At 39.2% G+C, this 27,309-nt stretch overlaps 2 protein-coding genes across 5 annotated transcripts; both read right to left on the bottom strand.

Annotated features, from left to right (window-relative positions):
• Positions 1-816: 816 nt before the first annotated feature.
• palmda (palmdelphin a) lies at positions 817-13,497 on the bottom strand. Of its 2 annotated transcripts, XM_034612779.1 has the most exons (10): positions 13,480-13,497; positions 8,819-8,864; positions 8,515-8,595; positions 8,169-8,296; positions 7,948-8,062; positions 7,710-7,734; positions 7,536-7,628; positions 6,935-7,095; positions 5,218-6,253; positions 817-1,740 (listed from the first exon to the last, which is right to left on the bottom strand). In XM_034612779.1, the coding sequence occupies exons 2-10, from the start codon at positions 8,861-8,863 to the stop codon at positions 1,724-1,726; spliced, it is 1,701 nt and encodes a 566-aa protein (XP_034468670.1). In that variant the 5' UTR covers position 8,864; positions 13,480-13,497; the 3' UTR covers positions 817-1,723. The 2 variants fall into 2 exon arrangements, with proteins under 2 accessions (XP_034468670.1, XP_034468669.1); XM_034612778.1 differs by lacking the exon at positions 817-1,740 and having other exon boundaries at positions 5,168-6,253.
• A 2,649-nt stretch (positions 13,498-16,146) lies between these two features.
• Positions 16,147-24,209, bottom strand: tyw3 (tRNA-yW synthesizing protein 3 homolog (S. cerevisiae)). 3 transcript variants are annotated; one of them, XM_034612781.1, is made up of 10 exons: positions 23,874-24,209; positions 23,675-23,755; positions 23,499-23,597; positions 22,324-22,395; positions 22,093-22,226; positions 21,800-21,936; positions 18,511-18,761; positions 18,213-18,389; positions 17,035-17,175; positions 16,147-16,745 (listed from the first exon to the last, which is right to left on the bottom strand). In XM_034612781.1, exons 1-10 carry the CDS (start codon positions 24,039-24,041, stop codon positions 16,716-16,718), a joined length of 1,290 nt encoding a protein of 429 aa, XP_034468672.1. In that variant the 5' UTR covers positions 24,042-24,209; the 3' UTR covers positions 16,147-16,715. The 3 variants fall into 3 exon arrangements, with proteins under 3 accessions (XP_034468672.1, XP_034468671.1, XP_034468673.1); XM_034612780.1 differs by having other exon boundaries at positions 23,475-23,597; positions 23,874-24,195; XM_034612782.1 differs by having other exon boundaries at positions 18,511-18,713; positions 23,475-23,597; positions 23,874-24,195.
• Between the last annotated feature and the right edge of the window lie 3,100 nt (positions 24,210-27,309).

Raw genomic sequence — 27,309 nt, 5'->3', positions numbered from 1 at the left:
GTCAGGTGTGGTAGTGTCCATGCCACTTCTCAATGATTACAGGGTGACACACACCACTTGCAATGAAATTCTGCATGGACTCATATAAACAGCCGTCCTGATTATTACACCATTTCCTCACTAGTGTCATTTATTCTACTTAATTTCTTCATATATTTGCCTTGAGTTTCCAGTCATTTATTATTGACAAATTAAAAGTGTGGTGATGACATATTTAATAAAGCCTGTGACTCCTGAAACCTCCTGTTTGTAGTCTGTTTCTCTGTCAGCCACTGTTTTGATTGGCACACACACATGTACATAGTAAATAGATGCAGATATCTAGAAATTTGTCAGCGGGTAAGGTTTTAAAATAAAAAGCAATCAAGATTTCAGTTTGCCTGAAACCCCCTGCGTGGAAAAAATAGCCTGTGAATCAGTAACCAGTGAAAACCAGATCAGATATTAATTTGGCTAAATATAGTAACTCCCCTGGGTCCCGGTAAAAAGTAGTAAATGTGGTTTCGGCCTGAAATCAGAGATTTATGAAATATCTCATATAAAAACTGTAGAGAATTCTTGCACATAAAACGTCATTATTGTAATTTTATTAGTGTTTAAAGATAATTTAAAAAGCTTTAAGCAATATACGACAAATCATTTATGAGTTAAACTTTAAGTTTCTCTAAAAAATATATGTACAACTCGACCAAAACAACAGCATTTTCTACAGGCCTATCTTAAGGTTCCAGTGACTTGTTTTAAAAAAATATAAAAGTGAGACTAACATTTCAAATAAGTAAAGAAACATCTAGGTCAGTAAACTGTGTCATTAATGTCTATGAGCTTGTTCACCGATCATGTTTCTCTGTCCCTTCTTGTGCTATTATTACACTGTCACTATGTGGTTGCTTTTAATGAAAGATTATGAGGTTTTCTTAAATTGGACAGATGTAGGACACTGTTCAGAGACATGAGAGATATTTTAGTGGATAAAGCTAATTTAACTGTAAAAGTGGGGGCAACTACAATTGTGTGGGTGTGTGTGTGGTTTGGGGGAAGAGGGATTAGGCCCTTGGCTTTAGCATAATAAAATAGGATAATTTTAATGTTTCCTGAAAAAATAAAACACCCAGAAACTGATACTGAAATTCTTTAATGTCACACTGATGAACTCCCATCCTACTCAAGTAAAAAAGAAGAGGCCTGTAGACCATCTGTAAACCACAAGCTGAACCATCTGCAGCTCCTGCTCAGCTAAACCTCCGCATGGGTGAGTCACACAAACACATTAAGCCTTTCAATTCCGAGACTTACTCTTAATGTAGGTGCCCTGAAGAACCGGAAATCAGAAATGAAATCCTATACTCTTCTCATGTACTTCGCTCCATCAATAAGGGTAATGTGTCAAAACTGACTGATAGTGAGACTGACTGTGAGCAGAAGCTGAGAGAGAAACTTCTTGAACTTGGCTGTGGCCGTTTGTCAAGCTGAGCAGAGAGACGGTGATGGAGAAAAGAAACGCTCCAGTGGAAAGGATCTTGAGTACAAGTTAGGTTTTTACTGTCATATCATACTACAGGACCGAATCCCAGCAGGAGAATGACAGCAGCCCTCGTTGTGGCGTATCTCGACATGAGGTAACAGAAGAAGAGGCTGAGCCGTGGAACATGGAGGCAGCAGGGGAGGCTGAGCAGCCGGCTGATGAGCTGGTCTGATGGTCTGATGGACTGACCCTCCGCCTTCACGCGTCATCTGTACCTGACACCCACACACACACATTCTGTCATTAGTGTGGCATGAGCTGACTTAATGTGTTATATTACTTCACACACCAATTTGACCAAAATGAGGCACCACAGAAGAAGATGCTGTTTCATGTTGGATTCTTTCAATTTGAGCTAAAGTGTGAAAGTCTGTACATTTGAAATGTGGGAAGTCTTTTACACAGCAGACAGTTTAACATGCGACAGCGGGAAAAGCATGAGTGTTAATAGTAAAATGAATGATGGCCAAATTCCATACTGCTGCTTCAGTTTAGGGCCTTGGTGTTGTTCATGCTGACTCACTGCCACAGTGTAATGTCCTACTGTAACACTTGGACTGTCCACTGTTAATATCATGTTAATGTGCGTTTCCTTTACGACACAAAATGCAAACACATGGCACAAATCACACTGTCTAAGTAACAGTAGCTGAAAAAATTAGAAAATAAAAGTAAATGATGTATATTCAAATAGTAAACTGTTAATTCAGTATTGTTTGTGATTTCTATTTCAGGGAGTGTTTTTTACGTGAAAGAAACAGCCAATAATAAAAAGCAACGAGAGGGAACAATTCACTCTGACTTTTACATAATATTAAAATTATTACATGTTTGGTATCTTCACTATTCACCATATAAAATACAAAATAACGGGGATTATACATGGTTGAGGAGGCTGATAGTTCATTCATATGTCAGCTGCTGTTCTCAGTCCTAACTCAAGGTCCTCTTGCTTGTTCTGGAGCTTTTGACTGAATCACATGCTCTTCACCAGCAGATGAAGTTTGGTCTTGAGGAACAGTAGATGTTCACATGCTTTTAGATTATTCTGAGCTGACACAGTTGTCAAAACAAATCCATCTGCGGGTGAAGAGTGTGTGATTCAGTTGACAGCCCTGGAACAAGCAAATGGACCTTGAGTTGTGGTTGGTTTGTCAGCTGTGTGGGATGCGTGGTGAGTGAGTTACTGCAGAAGAACTTATGATAGAAGAACTCTGTGCTACTGTCAGAACTACATATAAAGACAAAGTTATTCCATTCACTGATGATGAAATAAATCCTGTTTCCTAAACATTCTGTATAGTCTTCTCAAGTACTTTGGTGGTCATTTATTCCATCAATAAGGGCAATGTGTCAAAACAGACTGATAATGGGATAGTCTGTATTCAAAGAGAATTTTCTTGGCTGGGGCTGTTTGCCAAGCTCAGCAAAGAGATGGTGATGGAGAACAAGAAGGCTCCAGTGGAAATTATCTTTAGTACAAATTAAAAGGAAGTGCTCTGTGTGCTACTGACAGAACATCTCCAAACCAAGTTATTTCATTTACTAATGATGAAACAAAATTTCAATTTTAAGCAGCATTCTTCTCCTCCAGTTTCAGGAAATCTATATATAAACAGTACTGACTTCAGGTCACTGATATGAATAAATATCCTGTCCTGCAGTCATAACCATGACCATAACACCACCACTGTGTACAATGACTAATTCATGTTGGCTGTGTGTCTGTGCCAATGATATAGGTACTTATGTCATTAATGTTATTAAACCTGATGCTGTCAGCTGCACACTGCAGGATGTCACACACACACACACACACACACACACACACACACACACAGGGTATGACATGCATCACTGCCAATGTAAACTAATACAAGCTGATATCCAGCAGGACTGCTTAGGGCCCATCTGATCTGATTCACATCATACAGGGTTGATGTTAATGTCGAACACACACACACACACACACACACACACACACACACACACACACACACACACACAAAGTGTTGTGTTGTTATGATGGTTAGGTTCACACAGACAGGACGAACTGCAGACATCAATCAGTAAACAAAGGTTTATTAGCTTCATGTTACATGGTTGTCCACATGCTGTGGTCAAACATACAGAATGCACAGTACAAACATCTGAAGTTAGTATAAAAAGGTCAACATCAGTTTTATTCTAGTCTTGGATTCTACATGTTCTAATATGAATACATTTCCAATCTGTGAATAATTAAGTGTGTCTGGTATTTTCAACATGTGTGAATGGAACACAAATAGCTTACACTGTGTATTTTGGGAACATATAAATATGTGGTGTCCAACATGTAATAAAATCAGTATTGGTTTTATTGCATGTTGGACACCACAGTGATTCAATTTACTTTGTGTGACATTTCACATTCAGATCCCATTTAATGGAGATCTCACTTTGTATATGAGTCTGATGTGCTTCATAATCGATCAAAACTATTCTGGATTAGCATCTAGGAGTGATAGTACTCAACTGAAATATGTGAAGTACTTTTATTTCTCAGGGAAGCACTAACTCTCTCTGAAACCTACTTTGGAAAACACTGTAAAACTGAATATAATCAACAGCACTATACAATATTACTATAGCCCTTATAATATCATTGAGCCCATCATAAAAAATAAAAGTCATTGTAGCTGATACATAGGTTTTGAGATTTTATAGCTGCTCATTATTTTGAACTAGCTGACCTAACCACCTTGAAACCAGCAGAGGGAGCCAGAGGAGAGCAGTACAGCTGAATCTAACCCTGAGCACGATCGGTTTATCAGCTAGATCTGTATCATTCATTTCATCAGTGTAAGTATCTCATCAAACACTGAAAGCAGTTACCACTTTTCATTTTGTGCTGCACATATTCATTTAGACTTCACTTGAAGGGTAAAGGGTCTAAGAATTTCCATTAGATTTGATTTCTACAGTGAAAATGGGCCCTGACCATAGCACGTTCTCTGCTCAAGATTAAAATGACACATTTTTGATTAGGCTTTTGCTTTTAAGCTGTTAATCCTTTTGCCACCTGAAGGCAGATCTCTCACACACGCTGCCCAGGACCGATGTAGCAACACATGCATTGATTTGACGGTGTGGTTGTGTCCACCTCATGCATTCAAATCCAACATTCCCTCTGTTTTGGTCTCCACCAGCTCATGAAACCATCAGCTTCTTTGGCTGCTAAGTGTGTGTCTGCTGTAGGTAGTTTACAGAGGGGTTATCAGTGTGTTGTCACTGATGAGAGCAGTCAGACTAAACTACAGGTTATTCATGTCCATAGAGCTGCAGCGTACATGCAGTCGTTTGATAAAACGTTCTCTCCTTAAATAAGTCATAGAACTTTAAGAATGTGTACATTTAAAACATACAGGGACTAGATCCAAGTAGTTTGTCAACAAGTTGTAGATCTAACTAGTAACCGATGTGTGTTGATTTCAGATGTAGCGTTTCATAAAAGCAGCAGCGGCTTCAGTCGGTGAGTTCTAACATCCAACCTTATTCTCAGTCTACCTCAACAGCTTAGTCAGTTTTAAGCATCACCATATGAAATGAATTAGTCTGTGCAGTTAGAGTCAGTGTCGGACACACATGCATGAGTTAGTCCAGTTAGCAGACAGTACAGCAGGTTTTATATTTTTTCGGGATCCTTTTGATACCTGGTTCCACCCGTCTCTCTGTCCGTCTGCCTCCAAATCCCTCCTCACATCCCACTCTTCCATTGGCTGCACTTCCTGTTGAATAGTGGCTGACACCCGGCTGGGCGTGGCTCTTCTTCTCCTTCACATTGCTGTGCTTACCATCGTCTTCGGTGTCCTCGATGATGACCAGCTCGGCCTTCAGAGAGCCATCAAACTCCTGACCCTGCCCACTGTCATCCTGCGCCGTCTGGAAGCCCATGAAGATGGCTGTGATTGGCTCGGTGGGCTCCATGGCATTGAGGATGGTGTAAGGGGTGTCATCTCGGTAGAGGGGGGAGGGCACTCTGTCAGAGGGGGCGGGGCCACTGTACCGAACAGAGTGGTACAAGGGTGGGTTGTAACAATAAAGTTCTTCTTCATCAACAGAAATGTAATCTTTAAGAGGGATATGATTTAATGGAGTGTAGCAGAGCTGAGGTTGGTATGCCGACACTGCTTCCTGGTCATGTGATCTGGGAGGAGGACAGCCATTGGATCCATTGACTCCATTTATCCTACTGTTCCTGATGACAGTGCTGCTTTGGTGACTTGGAGGCCGACCCTCCTGAACACTGTGACACTTTCTCACCTGGTGAGAACTGTGGTGATGATCTTTCTGGTTACCATAGTGAGGACCCACCCCCTTGTGGTTTCCAAAGCCATTACCATCCCTCAGGTTGCTTTGGTTAAGTCTCACTTCCTGCCTCCTGTGAAGGCGCTCCTGGTGACCATGGCGGTGCTCATCCTGGAGTTTTCTCTGCATGCAGCCAGGGTCTTCCTGTGCTGCGTTGTTCCTGGGGACATGGTTACCATAGTGTCCTCCATGGTTACTGACGTCACACCTCTCCACTCTGTCTCTTTCATCTTGGTGGGTGTAGAAACAGCGCTCCTCCCTCCTGCTGGGATTCTGGTGGTAGTTTTGAAAGTTTACTTGACGATGCACTGTGGCGCTTCTCAGCAGCTGTTCCACTTCGCTGGCCGACAGCTCAGATACAGAGGTTCTGTCACGTGACTCCTAAAAGAAGAGAGGAATATGGATCAACACAAAGACAGGCCAGTGGCAGAGGCAGAAAAAGCAGAAGATCCTGGGAAAATGTGAGAAACAGGCAAAAGGATAAGTAGACAGTTTAGAGTTCTCATCATCTATTCTAATTACTACGCCAATGACATGAAACTACCACCAGCAGTGTGATACCCTTAAAGAACAACTGAACTTCCTCCACCCAATGAAGACAATTTACTTTTATGACCAAGAAAATATCTTATAATGTATAATTTGATTCTGATAAAAATGTAGTTCAGTATGTTTTTATTAAAATCAGATTGTCATCCATGCTTTTACCTTCTCCAGAACTGATTATTGTAAGTCTAACTTTACCAACTCACTCTTTCAGGTAATGCAGCGTCCTGTAAGGCAGACTGTTGACAGGGACGAGAGAAAAGGGACATAACCTTCATTTTAGCCTCTTTACATCGACTTATATTTGGTTTCAGATTGAATTCTATGCTTTTACTCGTTACTGGCTCAAGCATATATTTGTGAACTTCCTTTAAATCTCCCATGAAAACGAATTTTTATTTCTGCACAGTCCCTAATTATCTTTGTCTTGTTCCAGTCATTTTCCCATAAGAATCTTTTTGAAGCAACTTGCTCTACACAAATACAGATTGTAATGATTATGATTAACTATGATACCTCTTCTAAATTCAGTGCATAAACACACTTCCTGCCGTCATCGTAAACCTTGAGCCCGGTGTGTTGGTTTAACTCCTCGGGGGGGACAGTTGCTGTAGAAAGGACGGTGCTCTTCCCAGTCAGCAGGTTTTTGGTCACGTTGATCTCCATGGCAAACAGAGCTGAGACACAGGAGGGAGACAGACAGACTGTATAAATGTTCATTCACACTTCAGTGAGCTGTGTCTCTCACAGTCTCCCCCAGATATCCTATCTTAGTCACAAGTACACTATATAAATGCTGACTCGGTTCAGGTTATTTGAGTATCATTATCTATGCTAGTTCTGTGGCTACATGTCTACCACCTGTGTTTGACCTTTTAGTCTCCCAGTAAAGATCTGAGACTTTGACTTACACCTGGTCTCCTGTGCATTGTTACAGCTTGATATTCAAAACACAGGTTTACAGTGCAGCATTACTTACTAGTTTTATCAACAACACACCACAGGGCTGTGACTCAATCCCAAACTTAAACTATAAATGCACAACTTAAACCATGTAAAGTACAATGTGCTTTGAGTGACTCCATAGAAATGTGAAAAATACAAAAAATGATCCCACTCTTTCTTGCTGCGTTTTTCCCCATGTGATTATTGGCTGGTGGAGACAGGGATTCTGGGACATCGGGGATCACTGTGGCGACCCGTAATGGTTCTGTGGCACAGAAAAACAAAGCTGTTAACATGGATTCATCTCTGGTGTGGCTCATATCCAGTAAATACTGCCTCGACTTACCAGGGGCAAAGTTTTCATGGGCCTCCTGGAAAACAAATGCAAATGAGTCAGGGCAAAGTAATAGAAGCACATAAGGTACATTACAGCTTTAGGGTTAGGCAAGTAGTAACTATGGTTAAGATTAGAGCAAGTCAGCAGGTAATCAATGTAAGTGAATGTAATATCCTCTGATTATCATCACTGTGTGTATGTCTCGGTTTGTGTGTGTGTGTGTGTGTGTGTGCGTGTGTGTGTGTACCTTAATAATTTCCTCTGGGCTTTTCTCCACAGCCTTCAGCCTGTCGAGGATGAAAATCTCGTTTGCGGAAATCATGGACTCCTCCCGCTCCAGAAACTCCACCTCCATCTCTATCCTAGTGGGTCAGAGGAGACGCTGCAGGTCAGTAACTAACCCTAACCCTGGGTCCCACAGGTCACACTGGTACGTGGTGCGGTGTGGTGTTTGTTTGTGCTGAGCACCTGTGGATGTTGAGCTGCAGCAGCCTGGTCTGTTGCTGGTCAGACACAAGGCTCTGTTGCTGTGAAGAGTCTGTTGCATTGTGGGAAACTGAGTCCTGCAGAAGCCACCGCTCTCTCAGACCTTTTTTCTGTTCGTTTCATGGAACAGAGGGACACAGAGCTTCACTAATGTAGATCATGAGCAGACGAATAATAATTGCGTGTAGACAAACAGATGGGCACAGTATTTACTGTTTTCAATTCATCTCAATAAGAGATAGTACTCATCCATCCACACATCACACCTCATCTGGTGTCACTGCTGACCATTTACAGATTGATTCAGAAAGATAAACATGTGATGAACCTTTAGATGCTGTAGTTTCAGTTTCTCTCGGTCCAGCTCCAGTTTCTTCTGTCTAATGTCTTCCTGAATGCGGTGCTTCTCCTAATTCACCAAAGACAAACAGTTTACATCAGCGACTTAAGTTGTCTTTATAACAGATCCCAATAAACTGAAGATGACAGAAGCAATACAGATATAGGTAATTTTCTTTTTCCACATTACTTCTCTGTGCTACTATACACTCAAACATAAATGGATGTTTAGGTTGGTTCAATGTAGCAGATGGCTACAAAACTGAAATGAGACCAGTAGAGTAGAGCATTACAGTGATAGCCTGGAGCCTCTCCTTCAGCAAGTCAGACTCCTCCATGCTGCTTTGGGAGAGAGAGAGAGAGATGGAAAGAGAGAAATTCATCTTCAGCATGTTCTGCATTCTGCACTGATTATCCATGTAAGCCACACAACTGTGATGAAACGGATTTCAACTGGGAGCAGGGAAAACAGCAGTTTATTGGGATTCAAATGTCCAAAGAACCATCGTATGGACCTCAGTGTTATATATTGCATCCCAGTATTGTATTTCATTCTATTCCATTACATAGCAAGGATGACTACAAAAGAAAATTCTAGTGGATATAACCATAAATCAACCCGGACAAGTCCAAATTAAATCTCATTTATAACATGAACTTGGATATATACATCAAATATTTGGTAAGAAGCCAACAACACTTAGATAAAACAGTAAAACATTCAGATTTATGCTGTGAGCAGTCTTGATAAACACAGGTCCAACACACCTTTATTCAACACATCAAAACCAGATTTAACTCCAACTGTAGCGGCCATGTGTATATTAATATATATTTTATTGAAGCATAATCCGTGTGATCAGCTGCTGAGGCCTCCCTTAGCTTTACTTTGGACACATGCACATGCAACTTACCACTCCACATTAGATCTGCCCCCTCTCTAGCACACTTCAAATCATTACTAGAAACACATCTGTTCTTCTTGGCCTTCTCTTCGAGTTGAGAACGTTTTTATCCCAGGAGATTTTATTTTATTATAGTATATCTTATATTTTATTTTATTTTATTTTATTTTATTTTATTGTATTTTAATTTAAATGATTCTACTTTCTATCTTATTTTATTTTACTACTTGTACTCTGATGTATTGCGTGTTACTGTCTTCTTGTCGTACCTTATACTTGTGAAGCACTTCGGTCAACCAAGTTGTTTTAAATGTGCTATATAAATAAAATTGACATTGACATGTATGCAGAGTTCCAGCTTTTTTACTAATTTCTATATTTTAAATAATTAAATATCTTTGCACGTAAATCATGTTACACTGAGGAGGAAACACTTTGTCTTACAGTTGAAACACGCACTGCAAACTATCTTATCATAAATCAATCCGATTTTATTTGTATAGCCCATATTCATAAATCACAATTTGTCTCATAGGGCTTTAACAAGGAGTGACATCCTCTGCCCTTAAACTATAAATATTATAGTATCCGGTATTGGTCCATGCTCTGTACTTGCTTCTACATATGTTAACATTCACTAAACATTGGATTGGTATCATTCAGATATTGGGACACATATTCCAATGTGCTTAATGTTTGAAGATAATGAATGTTCTATGTTTTCCGATGTGTGAAAACAGTGAAACCTGTACAGTCTTATGTTATAAATTAGGTCACTTAGGAATAACACAAGGTGCCTTTTAGACATCACAGTGACACTAACCCAGCAGCCTATTATCAATGCTTCTTCACTGTCCAACCGGACAAGACACTCATTCCAAGACAACTGACCGACATCATCTTCCTTCAGCTGGAGGTGCTTCCCTCCAGCACAACTACAGACACCTTGAGGACCTCGAGAACCTTGAGGCCAGTGTTATTGTTACCTCTCACTGCAGCCACCTCACCCTCAGCTCCGGGTCCTCACTTTGTCAATCTATTAACTCAGAAGACGTCTGTCTGACAGGACCCCTGATTTACAGGACTCCTTAAACTACAGCTGCTGTGTGTATGTGTGTGTGTGTGTGTGTGTGTGTGTGTGTGTGTGTGTGTGTGTGTGTGTGTGTGTGTGTGTGTGTGTGTGTGTGTGTGTTTGTGTGTGTGTATGTGTGTGTGTGTGTGAGTCTCCCCTTTCTTCCATCAGACTGGCAGTCTGCCACGTAGAGTCTGTTAGATCATATTGAAAACAACTCTTTCAACGTCCACGTTTCACTGATCATAGTATCATTTCTGGTTAAATTGGGTTTTATGTGTGCAGTACATATAAATATCATTCATTGTCAATCATTGTGACCACGTGATGTTTTATTCTTTTACATAAAACCTACATGTTTATCTTTCTAAAAGTGTAACAGCTCCTCCTAACTGGAGTATATGTGGGACTTCCCATTCAGAAATATAGCTCTCTGGCTTTTTATATTCTGCAGGGTCAAACCTTATTAATATCCAGTGGGCCAATGGGCTGTCTGCTGGGGGAGTGTTGACATCTTGCTGGTCCAGCTGTCCCCGTGGAATAATAAGCATTGTTGTGGTTTTACATGGTTTTGTGTTTTTTCAGCAGTCTATGGTCTGATGGTTCTTTCATTCATTAGCTAACACAATGACTCTGATGTGTTTTACTAAGGCTAGGTGTTAAACCTTCATACTAATTGAGTCCTATCTGACCTCTATACATGGCAACATAAAATAAAAATCTCTCAGCTACTGAAAATGGCATTAAAATGCTTGGTCAGATCAGAATCTTACTCATACTACTGTAGTTTTAACTGTGCTCTACAATTTAAACATGTCACCTTTTGAGGTGCTTTTTTAACCCTGAGGTAATTTAGTATTTCAATATGTACAGTATATGTAAAGTATATGTGACATACGCAGTGGAGTCTGAATACATTACATTTGTGTAACAATACAGCAGCCAGGAGCTGAGCTTTCTTACAACTACTTGATAAACAATTTAGGGGATGATGCTTCATATATTGTGTAGGGGTCTTTTCTTATAATAAAAGTAAACATGCAGAGTCAGCTGTGTGTACTGTGGGAGTCAGAGAAACTGTGCGTTTAATATAGATATGGGTCAGGAGAGTTAATAGTGGGGGTTCAGCCATGTTCATGTGTAGGCCTATAAAGGGGTCATGGGGGTGGAGCAAATTCCTTAAAGGAAGCATACACATTTACTGCTTCTATTTCCAGGTCACTTTTTACCAAAGAGTTCAAACTAATTTAGCTGATTCTTGCATGAAACGTCAGCAGTGATGAACAACATGGCCTAAAGAGTATCCTAACATTTCCTCACCCAAGATCAGCCTGGAGTAAAGGGTCTCGGATTAAGTTTGCTCCGTGTCATCTTAACAAACCATTGTGTCCACACTGAAGGACAGGGACTACGTATTAATCTGCCCCAACTCCCTCAAACAAGACAGGGAGCCTGTCAGCCCGAGGCAGGGGCTTATCTGACCCACCTCCAGTCACACACAGACATCACGTGGGGACTGAAGTCATATTCCAATCTGGCTGTAAGTAATAAATAAGAGACTTCTTCTCTCTTCTGTGAGGCTGTCTGTCAGGAAACCAGCCAGCAAAGCAGTGGGTAAACTGAGCTAATCTGCTCATGAGGTAGTTAATCTGTGTAAACCATCTGTCTGCCCGCTACAGTCAGAGCGTCCATGTGGGCTGATCAGTGTGAACACCATGTGCACAGTACCTGACTGTCTGAATCTAAATCATATGAATATATTCTGATATGATCCTATAGCAAATGTATCAAAAACCATATTAATCTAAGTTGATAATCAATGCAGGGAACTGTGTCACACTGTGAGTCATATGCAGCATGTGGACTTCACCTTCAGGAACTTCACCAAGCATTCCTATAGAGCCTGAAGTCCTAAAACATGCTTTCATTTGTCCAGTGCACACAACATATGCACACAAAATATCTTATACAGAGAAGATTTAAAATATGTTGCATAACCTTCTGAGGCTTCATACATTTATTAACAGATATGATTAAAAGTGTCTCAGGAAAGAATCTTTCATTTTACAAATGACCACGGCATCATGTGCATGAAAACATTAAATCCACCAGACTCTCACATCGATGCTTTACATGGCTGAGATGCAGGTCACTCCGAACAAGTGTCAAATTAAGGTCAATAATAATAATAATAATAATAATAATAATAATAATAAATATAATAATAATATCTTCAAGCTGTGCAATGAAAGATTTGTACTTAATTGACAAATAGTCATTAAAAGTCACTCTCTTGCTCAACAGATAAAGTATGCTAATCCTAGAATAACAACTGTTTCAGTTATGAATCCCTGATGTAAGAATAATAATGATACACTGTGAGAGGTCCCTTCACTGATTACTGAGGACAAACTGAGTCTGTGTGAAGTACATTCAAAATGTTCTTCACATAAGGATTTAAATGAGAGACTATGGCTGACTATTACTAGTTCAAAGTTGTTAACTTCTGTGAGGTTGCAGTGTAGCTCTGACCACCTGCTGGGACAAGCAGGAGAAACTGAAGCTTAAACAGAATTAAGGATTTATCTCCTCCTCTTTCTATTCGTCTCTATGTGTCCACCCCGTTTCCTCCAGTAAGATAAACAGCTGATGCACTTTACCAAACTGTGACAATTTATTTGTATAGATCCAGATTGAGTTCACATCTTTGCTGCACACTTAAGACGTAAAATGCTCAAAGACCAGCGAACACAAATACATGTTAAACTTGTTTCAGGTGTTTCGGACCTGATAATGTCCCTATTTACTCAGAACTATGAAACTGTGAGGCCGCATGTTAGAAAACTTTATAGCAAATTAACTTGAAAAGCTGGAGGTAGAGCTGATTATATAACAAGAGACACGTCTTAAAATAACAAAGGTTAGTAGTGAAAATAAAAGAATAAAACAGGAGTAGAGCAGTGTTGAGTTGTCTGACCTGACAGTGGGACCCCTCCTCTCCTCTCTGCTGCTGCACAGTGTGTCTCTGACCCGCAGGACCACCCCGGGGCAGGTGCAGGTGGGCGGGGCTCTCAGGGTGTCGTCTTACAGCTGATTGACAGCTTGATGTCCTCCTGTCAGCCAATAGCAATGAGAGCGGTGTTGCCACTAGAAATTCAGCTTTACTGAGCTGGAAGGGGCCACATGCGTCTGTTATTTAACACATGGAGACAGTCAGTCACCTCCTGTGGAACTCCTCACTTGCTCGGACAGTTTGTCCACAGTCTACACAGGTAATTCATTAAGACTTGTGCAGTGCCTGTTCTGAACATGTCTGTTTGGAATGGGCTGTTTGCTTGACCTGTGTTAATGCTCTGGAGCTACTTCAGAATTATTCCTTGTCATTAGTGAGTCTGAACATTGTGTGCAGAGCTTTTTATAAACAGCCTATCACTGAAAAAACAGAATACATTTGATTTAATTAATAAAATAAAAAACACAGACGATTTGCTTTGGCAGCAATTTACAGAATTGTGTTGAATCAACACAAACTACTTGTGTTAATACAAAGTCATTCAAATTTGGTTCAATTAAGTTAAATAAACACTTTGGTTATTTTACTCCAACACAATTGAATCCCTCTTATTGCAATTCAATCCCTTTTATTCCAAGACTATTTTAACACTTTAGCACAACACTATTAGATCTCTTAATTCTAGCAATATTTGTTATTGTTATATTCCCAATTACATGTTTTCCTAATTGTAAAAATGAATTCATTTATAAACTGTTGGTATATTTAAAAAAAAAAAATTTAATGTAAATATTAAAACAGTTTTTTGATTTAAATACAATAAATTACAATTAAAATGTCAGCCAGTCAATTATTGTCAAATCATTCAACATTACCCTTTTTTTTTGTATTCAGTTCAGTTTCAAAACCTTTATTCCAGAAGCTTGATGACCAGTAAGTGTCCCCCACATTAAATGTGGCATTGTCACAATTCTTTCACAGCTAAATGGAATTCAGCCTTCATATATTTCATTATTCACACCTTGACTGTGAATAAACTCCACTTACTCCCACTATCCATAAACAAATCAAAAACATCCCAGATTTTGAAGCCAGAGTCTGTATTTTTATGTTTAATGTCAGAAACCATCTTTGTGAAGATTTTATTTGATGTTTACTTTTTAGTTTGGTCTATGTCCCATCCATTAACATTGAGGTGGTGGGGTTTACAATCTATCCATCAACCAGCCCCCAGGGGGCGATTGAGATGCTTTGGCTTCATTTTGGGGAGCTGTCATTTAAGAAAGGATTATAAAACAATATAATGTGGAAAATCACATAGAACATCGGTTTAATCATTTACTTAATAAAGGGAAGTCCTAACAGTGCAGTTTACATTTTGGTTTTAATCTTTTCATTCTAAATATGAAGGATTCTTGTTGGTTATGGTTATAATTTGGTGGGACCTTTGTTATGAGTAGATCTGATATAATAGTTTAATGAATGTAAATGGTCGGTATTTGTATGGCGCTTCGCTCGTCTTGATGACCACTCAAAGCATTCACCCATTCACACACACATTCATTGAGTGCATCTTTGTTCAGCACTTTCTCTAAGAACATATTTGGAATTGAACCGCCGGTTAGAGAACGACCGCTCTACCCCCCCACCAAATCTGTGAATTCAAATCAGACAACAGAGAAAAATTGAATTTAAATTCAAATGACATTTAATTTTCAGTGTTGTTTACAGCACTGCTCAGACTACTCTACAATCCTTAAGAGCACATGGTACAGCAGGACTGTACTGTTGATGTCACTGCCCTCACCTTGTCTGACAATTTTCATTTTCATAATCTTCCTCACTTTTAATTTCTCATCTACACATCACAGAAAGTCACGAAAATCATCAAGAGATGGCCAGGGAAGAAGACATCACTTAACACAATCTTAAAGTAAGTCAATAGCTGTAACACCTCAAAAGCATGTGTACCTGTATACATCATTATCATATGTAAAGAAATTACACTCAAGTAATATTTACATCTGTACACATGCTGTAACACTACTGCCAATTCAACAATACAGATATAAAGGGTGTAGCATTCTGAAACCACAATCTCTTATCATGATACAGGACAAGAGAACTACGTCCACCCACTGCCACTGCTGGTCTGAACCCAACTGTGAAATAGGAGAATCGTTACAAAGACTACTTTATGATTTCTTATGATAGATAATAATCCATTGACCCACTCAGGAACGAAAGACAATAAGTCATTTTGTCATTAAAATTCCTTTGGATGCACAATATAAAAAATAAATAAAATAAAATGATGTGGTTGCAGAATAAACATATTCAACAGTGACAGATTTGACCTGAACAAGAAATACATTGAATTTTTTATTTAGGAAACACATAAGGTAAAGCTTGTTGGTTGTGGTGTCAAAGTAGTTTGACTCTCAGTATTGAACAGACTAAAACAAAACTAAGATTCGTGGTATAACAAGACAATGTATATGTAATAATAACACATTAAGGAAATATGGAACCAGACGACCATCTTGGGATGTCAGGGAGGGTGCGTTAAAAAAATGTACAGAACCTGGATGTGTTCATCTGTAGGAACAAAGAATATCAACTAATATTTTGACTCATACTCTGCTGCCTGGAGACGTTAACCACGCACAAATGTATTTACTTTATTTCACACAGTTTTTCATGTAACCTATAGATTACTACTATATTCGTTGATGTAAAATATGAACTCATTATACACAGTTTTACTGGATGTCATATTAGACATAAAGACATGATTTACAGTATAGCATCAACCTCTCATACACAGTGGTATAAGGACATTCACAAATTTGGTCGAAGGAGCTTTTATCTGACCCCAGTGGTATTGTTCAATTCAGTACCATTTACATTTTATTATACCACTTTACTGCAATTGCACATTTGCTACAAATCTCCTGTGCAAATTTTTTTCATCCACTCTGAGCTAACAGCGCTCTCTGTCTGACATGCACCACAAAGCAGACAGACATATGTAGTACCTGCTTGTTTGCAGTAATTATAGTCATAAATTCACTTGATTATCAATGTTTTGAACAAAAGAGAGTATAAACCCTAAAACGTGATTTTATAAAGGTCCAAGTTTGATGTCCAATAGGTTTTGTCCATTTCATCTTAGTCATGTAGTGGGGTGGGAGTCATAGTCATGTGACTTCTGTGCACGATCCTGGGCTCTAGATTAACAGGAAAGAAAGACATCATTCAACTTGAAATGTTAAAGTTGCCTTTTAAAAAAAATTTTACAGTGCTGCAGAATCTTGTTGCAATTGATTTATTTGTGCAATTTCTAGAAATTGTCATTTTATATTGTATATAGTAACCTCATTTTAACCTGTATCAGAAAATGTATCAGAAAATCTGCAAATACGAAAATAGTAGTTTTCTCATGATGCACATGTTCAATGTGAACATGAAAACCAAATCTTGCAGATATAAAAAAAAAATGTAATGCTCTCACTGTACCTGTGCAGCATTATCTTTGCCACTGGTTTCCATGGTGTGATCAGTTTGAGGTGACGCCTCATCAGTGTTAGATGTTCCAGCGTCAGAAGGACTGTGAGGAATCAGAGGTCTCTTCTTAAAATACTGTACCACAAACACCACCTGCAGAGAGAGGGAGAGAGAGTCAGAGACACTGACCATAGTAAGATTGATATGTTAATTCATCTAGACAGTCATTGACAAGGAATGACACAACAAACAAGTCGACTTCACACAATGAAGTGTATTGGAGTACTTTTATTTCTGGGGTATCTTTGTCAGGAGGGAAGACGGCCTTCAGCGTTTCTGTTTTGATTCTCTGTGACCCAGCTCGAATTCAAACTCACTGAAGCAGCAACAACACGCAGACTGCATGTGTCCTGCAGCAATTTAGTCCATTATAAAGGGAAAGAACATATATCTGGTCATCTCCAACCTTAATGATGTAAAGCTGCAGAGTGGTGGTCAGACTGTCTGAAAAAACAGGTCTAATATTCTCTAGATGTTTCCAAAAAACTACTCACAAATACAAATGTCTGAATGTTTACTTTCTGAATGGCAAATGCAAATAGCAATTGATGCTAAATTAGACTTGGTATTGGTTACTTTAGATTTATTCAAATGATTTATTGAATTTATTCATCAATTTGTTGATTTCCAATTCTTTATAGTGTTTTCTTGCTTTAATTTGGACTCCATCACACTCTCACTATCCCTTTCCTTGATGTGAAGAACTGTTTAAAGTGTTAACCTAAATAAATTACTAACACACTGACATTTATATGGACACATTTAGAGAAAAAGAATCATTCCATGAACCTTTGAATATATCAAGATCAATGTTTTCTAAATTATTAATAACTCTTAATACTGTGCACCCTGTGTATAGGAGTTGGCTTGTAGTTGATTACATGTAAAGGCCCAACCCTGTGTGTCACCTGGTAATTTTGGGAGAAACTAGATAAATAAAGTACATACATGTGATGTGAAGGCCTGCGTGTGCAGAATGATGAGCTCATCCTAAACATAATCACCATGATCATCATCTCCCTATAATGATATTTCCTGATGCACTGTATAATACTAAGGTAACCAGCCAACAAATGAGCATGAATGAGAAAACACATGAGTAGGACAAACTGAGAAGAATCACAACTGACAAGAAAGACAGCAATAGCTCCCCCGATGACCTGTCCCGCTATGATGTCACTCCAGTGGTTCCGGTACTCGGCCACTCTATTGGTGCCCGTCAGCACAGCCAGACTGACCAATGAGAGACTGAGGAGGGGGCCGGTCAGTCGACCTCCGCTGGTACCAATGCAGGACATGACGTACATCTGCAAACAAAGGTTATTCTACAGTATTTCAGTGACACTGTTAAAGATCTGGGTTATATAGTAAGGTGAGGCTTCTGCTGTGTTTAGCAGTGGTGAAGATAAACTTCTGTGAGCTACTCACTGCCAGATAAACAGCTGTGTACAGACTTAGTGCAGCCTCTTTGGAGGGAAACGTCTTCCTGGCTCTCATAATGTCATTAGGGTCACCAGTACAGGCGTCTGATTGGCTGACAAAGTGCGCCGTATCCTGGCAGCTGAGGGCAGTGTAATTGGGCTGGCAAACAGACAGGAAATAAGGAGCCAGACTTCCTGTGACCAGCTGACCTGCGTTGACAAAGATGTCTGTGGTGAACAGACCGAAGAAATACACACCTGCAGAAAAAACATAGATTAGATGAAATATAGAGAAATACACACACAGAAACCATGTGTGTGTGTGTGTGCTCCTGCACTTATACCTTTGTGAGGACCATTTTAGGCTTAGACTCTACAGAGTGAGGACATTTTTGGAAAGTGAGGACACAGGCTGTTTGAGGGTTAAGACTTGGTTTTAGGGTTAGAGTTAGGTTTAGATTAGGGTTAGGGTTAGCCATTTAGTTTGGATGGTTAAGGTTAGGGTTAGTGGCTATAGGAATGTGTTATGCCTATGAGTGTCCTCATTAAGATTGAAGTACAAGTTTATTTATATATTTTAATTTACCAAGGAAACGGACGGTCCTGCGCACCATTGGGTTCACATAGCAACAGTCACCCATGACAACGACCTTGTCTTGGTCGTAAAGGTTGTTTGAGTTGTGGTGAAGGAGGAAGATAATCAGCTCTACACCTGAGATCTGCAGCACATCATGAAAAAAAGAAGTTGCATTAGAAGTAATAAGCAGAAAATAAGCAGGGACATTACTAAGTTTATTTCAATATCTATTTACACATAATACACAAATACAGTATGCATCCTCATCCAATCATTCTGTGCCACTGCTCTTTAGTCAAGTACATTTCACTACAAACGATATTTCCATCTGAAGTGAAAAGTGTATATTATCTACATAATCTCAGTTTTATATTCATTAAAATTTTGTATTCTCAATTTTATTGTCTATTTAATACTTTCATGTGTTTTCCTTTCTACTTTATCCTGACTGTAACGCTATCTTTTCTTATTGTATCATATCATACCATATCGAATAGTATATAATCTTGTCTGATCCTATCTTTTCTTGTTTTGTCATATATTGTCTTATCTCATGATGTTTCATTTGTACATGGAAATGCTGAGTCAGTGCAATATCTCTGTCAGTGTCATTGTCGCTTCGTCTATTGGTAAAAATGTAAAAAATAAATTTTCATCTCAGTATTTTCTTTTGCTGCTAATTGCAAAGCACATTATTATGAAGTGCATTTACCTTATTTCACAGATCTGAGTGGTGACATTGCTATTGTAAAATAAAGATTAGCTCACACTGTGTATTTGAATATAAAGTATACTATATTTAACCTATGACTTGTGTTACTCGAGTTGAAATCGTAGACTTACCAGTACAACAGGCAGCCCACCCACCACAGAGTACAGTATTACAGGCTGGATGAGGCTGAGCTGTTCAGGTCCAGGATCTGGTTTGGTTAAAGCCGGGTCTCTGCAGAGGAAGCCCTGCTGTGCTGGACTGAAAGTGTCAGTGAACTCACAGTAGTAAACCAGCATCACTGTCGCCACCAAAATCACCACCTGGAAGTACAGCATGGTGGAGTCAGCCGTAGAACGTCCAGTAAATAGTTACCACGGTGATGAGGAATCCAGTCGTGATTCTTTGGTGATGAAGAGTCTGACATTCAACTTCAAAATCACAGTTGTTCGTTTAAAATCCAATTCAGCCCAGTTCTTGTTTGTGTAACCATGGCAAATAATCCAGTCTTACTAAGTGTGGGTTAATGACACCCACAATGATGTTTAATAATCCAGTATTATAACCACTAAGAAGTATAATCCAGTTGTACAGGTCTTGTAGAATACTTCAGCGGAAAAATTAAACCACAGATGATGATGACTATACTGACGATGATGATGGCGATTACCCCTGAGAGGGAAAGGGTCATTCTTCTTTGCCTTTTTCTGGCTGTGAGAGGGAAACCTAGTCCTTCCACTCCTGTGAATATCCTGAATCATCCGACTGCAGAGAACCAGCGGATTCATTCTGTCTCACTGGACAAACTCTGAAGAGCCACTCACAATCTACTGGACACAAACGCAAAGTGTTTCTGGCTTGACTTTAGAGGTTGAATCAGGGTAGTTCGAGTACAGTATAAAAAAAGGCAGAATTCCTAGTCCCAGTTATTTATGTACTGAGCACAATCTCATACAAAACCAACCAAAGTGCTGCAGCGAGTCGAGCAGAGGGAGAATACTAAAGCAAGTTGTGTGGTGATCAGGTAACTGTATGAGATACACAAACACCTTCCTACATGCAACTTGTACGTGCTGCTGCCCTCCAGTGGTGATGTTATCACATAACAACAAAAGCACACTTTAGGTACTGCCATCCAGAGAACTACAGTATGTGATTGTACATTTGTGTACTGGGGGTGCTGTTTATCGTGGGTGTCTGATGTGACAGTCTGGTGTTTATACAAGTGTCTGTGTGTTTCGGGACAAATATCCAGCCTTTAAAGTGGTCAATTGGGAAAAGCAGATTTTTGTGTCAATGGTTAGGGAAGTAGTAATGGTTTAGGGTAAGTCCCAAGACAACGTGTGTGTGTGTGTGTGTGTGTGTGTGTGTGTGTGTGTGTGTGTGTGTGTGTGTGTGTGTGTGTGTGTGTGTGTGTGTGTGTGTGTGTGTGTGTGTGTGTGTGTGTGTGTGTGTGTGTGTATGTGTGTGTGTATGGAGCATGACGTTTCTTTGCAGTGTGAACAAACATAAAACACCTGTTTTATCTGCACACTAGTACGGTTTTATCCTTTACTTTTAGCCACAGAAGCTCTGACACAACCCTATTGCAGCTATAGTTCATTAGATCTTGCACCTAGATGTATAATGATTCAAATGCAGGATAAGGATTATTTTATAAATGACAACAATCAAAGCAAAGTGAAGTATAAAAATATTTATTATTTGTCCCCTTATTGTAGCAGCTTAGCCAATATCGTGCTGGTGAAGAAATGAAGGCGTTATTATTCCAGTGAGCAGACACATTTAAAACGATTAAAATCTGCTGTTGCCATGGCTAAATCAGCAGTAAGGCCTTCACAAAAACACCATTAACCAGACGATGACACACTAAGCAAGTTGGCATGTGTGCAGAGCCACCACTTCATGTTAATAGATCCAGACAGACATCTAGCTCTTCCACACTACTGGATCCGTCACCATGGCAACAGTCAGTCTGATGTTCTCTCTTACGCCTCCGTGTATACACACTTGTTTTGTCCTTCTCCTCTTTTTCTGTCTCCAATCTGTCAGGGGGGTGTTGTGGTTCCTGTGAGTCTGAAGGATCTGGGAGTTGTAGTTTCTGCAGTTTCTCTGTAATCAGAGCTGCCTGAAGGTTCTGGTAGAACCTGGACACGACGAAACAAGAAACACAAAAATCACAGCTCCTTGCGGCTAAGTTCACATTCAGAGGTTTGAGATGAATTCTGATGGACACAATCAACAGGAACTTTTTGTGTGTAGCAGCTAACAGCTATGGTTTAACAGCCAATAAGCAGACTGACCTGTGGATCCGTCTAAGGTTCTCCTCCATCTTCTGATTGGCTGTCTGAGTAAGGAAATTCACGTACTCGTGTCCAACCAAGAGTTTTCCTTCATGGCTCAGAGGTACCTCCAGGCCATGGGTGCTACGGACCGCCTAGAGGGACAAAATACAGCGACAGGATGTTGATCAATTTGATTCAAAATTACTATTTAAAGGATTCTGATTTTGTCCCTAATGTCTCTACACATACCGTGATTATCTTTCCTGTCTTGCCGACAGTGAGACCAGAGTTCCTGAAGCCTGAGTTGACGGCCACAGAGTGCTGGAGGTAGAAAAAAAACAACTTAATGACCACGTGGTCAATTTATCTGTCTTCATATGTCTTTTTTTAATCAAAGTTATGACATCATCTATTTAAACATCAATTTTGAGATTGTCTTTTATGTATATTCTACTACTATACTACTGAAGATTATTACTTTTGTTTTATCAGAATCAAAACATCTCTACGGAATTTCCTAATATTTTCACTTTGTATCCAAACGTTGTTTATAATACCACTACAAAATACACTTCTATCATTGGTAAATAATATAATTCTTTAATATTTTGGGACATTTCACATTTATTATTTATGGACAACAATGAGCCCAACACCAAGCCCTGGGAAACCCTGCAAGTTTTCTTCAATATTTGTGACTCCAAATGATTGAATTTGACAAAGTGATCAATATTCAATAAAGTACTAAAGCAAGGAAGTGATACCCCTCTAACTCCATGTCTTTGTAGTGTTTGTGACAGTCAGTTTTAGTCAAAAGTGACAAATGGTTTTTGAAGATCCCTTGTCCTATTGGTTCTAAAACAATATTGTTTTTATACAGAATTTAGTTTTGAAACAAATTAATTGTGTGCTTAATAGACTATTTAATAGAATATTTTGGATGTGTGTAAGAGCAAAGAAAAAAGTAATGTATAATTAATCTGTATGTCTTAGCACTGATTCTAGCATAGACAAGAATAATAACTTATTCAGATAATGATGATAAAGTGATGTTTTTCATAAAGATCTCAGCACGATTTAAGTATTATTATTATTATTATTATTATTATTTACTTGAGAAATTTACAAAAATATGAAAAAACACCTCATCTTGCAATTTTTTTAAAATAAAAACCTAGATCTCACTCAATCAAATTGTACTTGTAAAGCCCATATTTATCATTGAGTCAAAGAGCAAACAGACTTATCAGACACTTTAGAACTGTGTATGGACTTTGTCTCTGTTCACAGAGTGCATTAAGGTAAACTATATATTATTAAACACACACACACACACACACACACACACACACACACACACACACACACACACACACACACACACACACACACACACACACACACACACACACACACACACACACCATAAGCTGTGCATCTTCCAACCTCCTGCACTGGACGTGGAGAACGAAGGGCTCGAACTTCAACACAGCATCTCCACTGGACTTTTCCAGGCCGGACATCTGAGGAACAAACACAGTGTTCATCCATATGTCTGAATGATCCTCCTGTGGATTGTCAGAGGTTCATCAGATCTCACCAGGTCTTCAGATGTGCACTTCTGGTGGGAGACAAACAACCAGGTACAGTTCTGTTTCTGGACACCACCGCTCTCTGGAGCCTGGAGGAGAAGAGACAGGAGACTGTCAACAGCTGTGGGACACTGGGGGGTGTCCAGCTGTCAGCCTGTTGGGACTGTGTGCTGACAGAGGACCAGTCCGGAGCAAAGCGTCTCTCACCCCGTCGATGAGGATGGTTCTCCCGGAGCAGGAGCTGGTGGTGAAGAACTCCTCTCGGCTGTTGAGCAGAGACACGACATGTTCGATGTCCTGGTCCACGGAGCCCTTCTTACTCTGGTCCATCTTGTTCAGGCACTGCTTCTTCCACTGGCTGAACGTGTTATCCATAACTATCAGTGACGTGGCTCCAAGCACCACTGTCCGCCTGTTGTAGGTGAGCTGGAGGAGCAGCAAGTTGTTCACAGCCTCAGGACATTTCAACTCTTCTTTATTTTGGTGCTTTAGCCATGTTGGCTAACCCAGCTGTGCTAGCCACAGTGTCGGCTCTTCTTCTTTGACTCATGTAGCGGCCGAGCGAGTAGCTCACACTGCCACCTGCTGTACAGGAGACGATACTGAGAGAAGTTGAGACTGTTCCTAATATTATTTATTTAGAAAACCGTGCAACATTTACTGGTAAAAATAAAACATCACATAGGCGTGTGCACTTTGGTTCATCTTGGCTGAATGTCAGGGGACCGTGGGGCCTTGGTGGAGCTATGTGCTCGACTGACATTGTAGTTCCCTTTACAAATATATAATGCTGAAATTCTTTTGGACAACTACCTTTTGCTTGTAAACATCTATTTTAACTGTTAATGCCCCCTGTGTTCATTTTATATGCTTATATCCATATATTTAGATTTTACTGAGAAATGTTGCATTCCTGTCTCTCTTGCTCTGTCTGTAACTGCACCTACTCATTGATTGTGTACATGTTTTTGAGACAGATTTTCGTATAAAACTTATTTTTGAAAATAAATGTCACTTTAAACAATAGTTTAATATTTATATTTATCTACTTCAATTTCCAGCAAAATTTGTTCGTTAATTTTGCCAATTTCATTCAATTAAATTCTATAATTAAATTAGCATCCTTTATAATTAAACAAACACAAAATCACAATAACTCCAAAATATAGCAGATTTTAAAACCAACCACCTACTTACTTTCTTAAATCTGAGAGGAACTGAAGACAAAATGTGACTATTGTATGACTAAATTACTAAACTAAGTAATGTGAATGAGCAATAAAACTGTCCTTACAAAATCTGAAATGAAATAAAAGGTAGAAATTATTACATTACATTACATTTCATTTAGCTGACGCTTTTATCCAAAGCAACCATGAGGGTACAAACCCAGAACAACAAGAATCAAGAAAGTACAATTTCTTCAAAAAAGCAAAACTACAAAGTGTTATAAGTAAGTGCCATTTAAGTGCTACTAAATTGTTAGTTTTAAAATTGTATTCAAGGTATAGTCGGAAGAGGTGTGTTTTTAGTCTGCGGCGGAAGATGTGTAAGCTTTCTGCTGTCCTGATGTCAATGGGGAGCTCGTTCCACCATTTAGGAGCCAGGACAGCAAACAGTCGTGATTTGGATGAGTGTTTAGCTCGCAGTGAGGGAGCAACAAGCCGATTGGCAGAGGCAGAGCGGAGTGAACGGGCTGAGGTGTAACGTTTGACCATACGTTTGAAATGTCTTTCCAAATTGAATCGAGAAGTACACCATGAAATATTTAAACATGTATCCAAAGAGGTTGCAGTAAAAAAAACATTATCCAATTTTATTGCCACTTATTACAAATAATCTATTCACTTCCAAATCCTTTAAATAATTCCATAACAATTTGAACATTGTTTTTTATTACAGCATTTTCTCTCCAAGTCAAACTAAACCAAAAGTCTATTTTTCACTTGCTCTTCAGCTCGTATGTACTTCCAAAACGTCGTACTTCTAAAATGTTTAACAGACCAAAGTAGTTCTTACAGCGAGATAGTAGCTTTCATCATCAGTGTGATGTTCAGCTATTACACTTTGGAGTCTTTGTGACTCAGAGAGAGAGAGAGAGAGAGCGAGAGCAAGAGAGAGTGTGTGTGTGTGTGTGTGTGTGTGTGTGTGTGTGTGTGTGTGTGTGTGTGTGTGTGTGTGTGTGTGTGTGTGTGTGTGTGTGTGTGTGTGTGTGTGTGCACGTTCGAGAGAGGGAGCATTATCCCCTATTGGACTGGCATGGTTTGCTGGCCCAGAATCTAAAAGTGACAACAGAGCAGGAAAACATTCGAAGCCGACCAGAAATACAGTGACACAGTAGAAGAGCAGGATATTTACCATGAAGACATTATGAGGATCAGACCACAGGTCAGTCTCACTCTTCTTCTTGCTCCATTTACATGTTGTATAGACCTATACTGTGTGCGGTACAGTGAAAGCTTCCTAAATCACTAACACAACAACAGGCAGCATGTAAGATAGTAATGTGTCGAGATTACACAGTAAGAGTCAGGTGTTGAGAGGAAAATCAAAGACTGGGAGGAGTTTTTCTTCTTACAATCTTGTAGTTATTGTAAAAACTAGTTTGAAGATTATGAATCTAGATATCTGCATTACAACATACCCCTCAGCACTGTTAACAAAGCTGGTACATAGAATATTCCTTTGTTTGGAGCCAGTTGAAATGAGGGTTTACAAGCAGTCCCAGTAACAGTGGTTTTTACACTACGATAGAAAAACTAACTTTTAAATTCCAAGCAAAGATTGTATGCAGATCTATTTACCTGCCTGTCCCTGCTTTTTTTTTCAAATTAAATGTTGGGGAAAAGATATGTGGACAAGATTTTTATTAGAATCACATTTAGCAGTACTTTTGGAATATACCCCTTGTGTGGCTCTCAACCCAAACCCAGTGGTTCGTCAGACGAGGCAAATCTTTCAAAGCAGCTCACAAATGTGTAGTTTTCTGTAAGTCTCAGTCATTTCCTAAAACAGCCAGTCACTTAGTTATCACAAGACTCAAACAGGAGGAAACTGAGCATGTGTTGGGGACTATTTTCAGAAGCTGATTAATCCAAATTTGGTGCAGTAATGCATATTTGTGGTAGCAGGACAGTGACTGAATCAAAATAAACTGAAGATTTATTTAGCTTTGAGTTCACTGCAATTTGTGTTTTTACGTAATAAAGAGGTATCATTACTGGCCGTGTGTTCAAATTTGGATGTGATTTATAATGAATGCCACAGTACAGACACAGTACACGTTTTACTACACAGAACACTGGAATTGTTAAGATCTGCAGCATTCATGCGCAACACAAACCCTACATCTATTATTTAGTCATTTCCATCTGTTTTTGACCAACTGACCTTGTTTACAACATAAAAAAATGTTATAACACAAAGATAGCATCAAAATAAAATACAGCATATTTGTCTATTTTTATGGAACATATAAAAGGTTAGTTAGATAAATAGATAGATAAATAGATATATGATCAAACCTTGAATTTAATCATTATTATTATTTGTATGTAAAGCAAATAATAAATTGTAAAGGATTGAAGTTTCTGATTAGAGCCGCTCAGGTTGAAGCTGTGCAAAACGTGATTATTGTATTTTT

Source organism: Hippoglossus hippoglossus, chromosome 17 (genome assembly GCF_009819705.1).
Source record: "Hippoglossus hippoglossus isolate fHipHip1 chromosome 17, fHipHip1.pri, whole genome shotgun sequence".
Taxonomy (NCBI): domain Eukaryota; kingdom Metazoa; phylum Chordata; class Actinopteri; order Pleuronectiformes; family Pleuronectidae; genus Hippoglossus; species Hippoglossus hippoglossus.
This window is presented reverse-complemented; position numbering and strand designations above follow the sequence as displayed.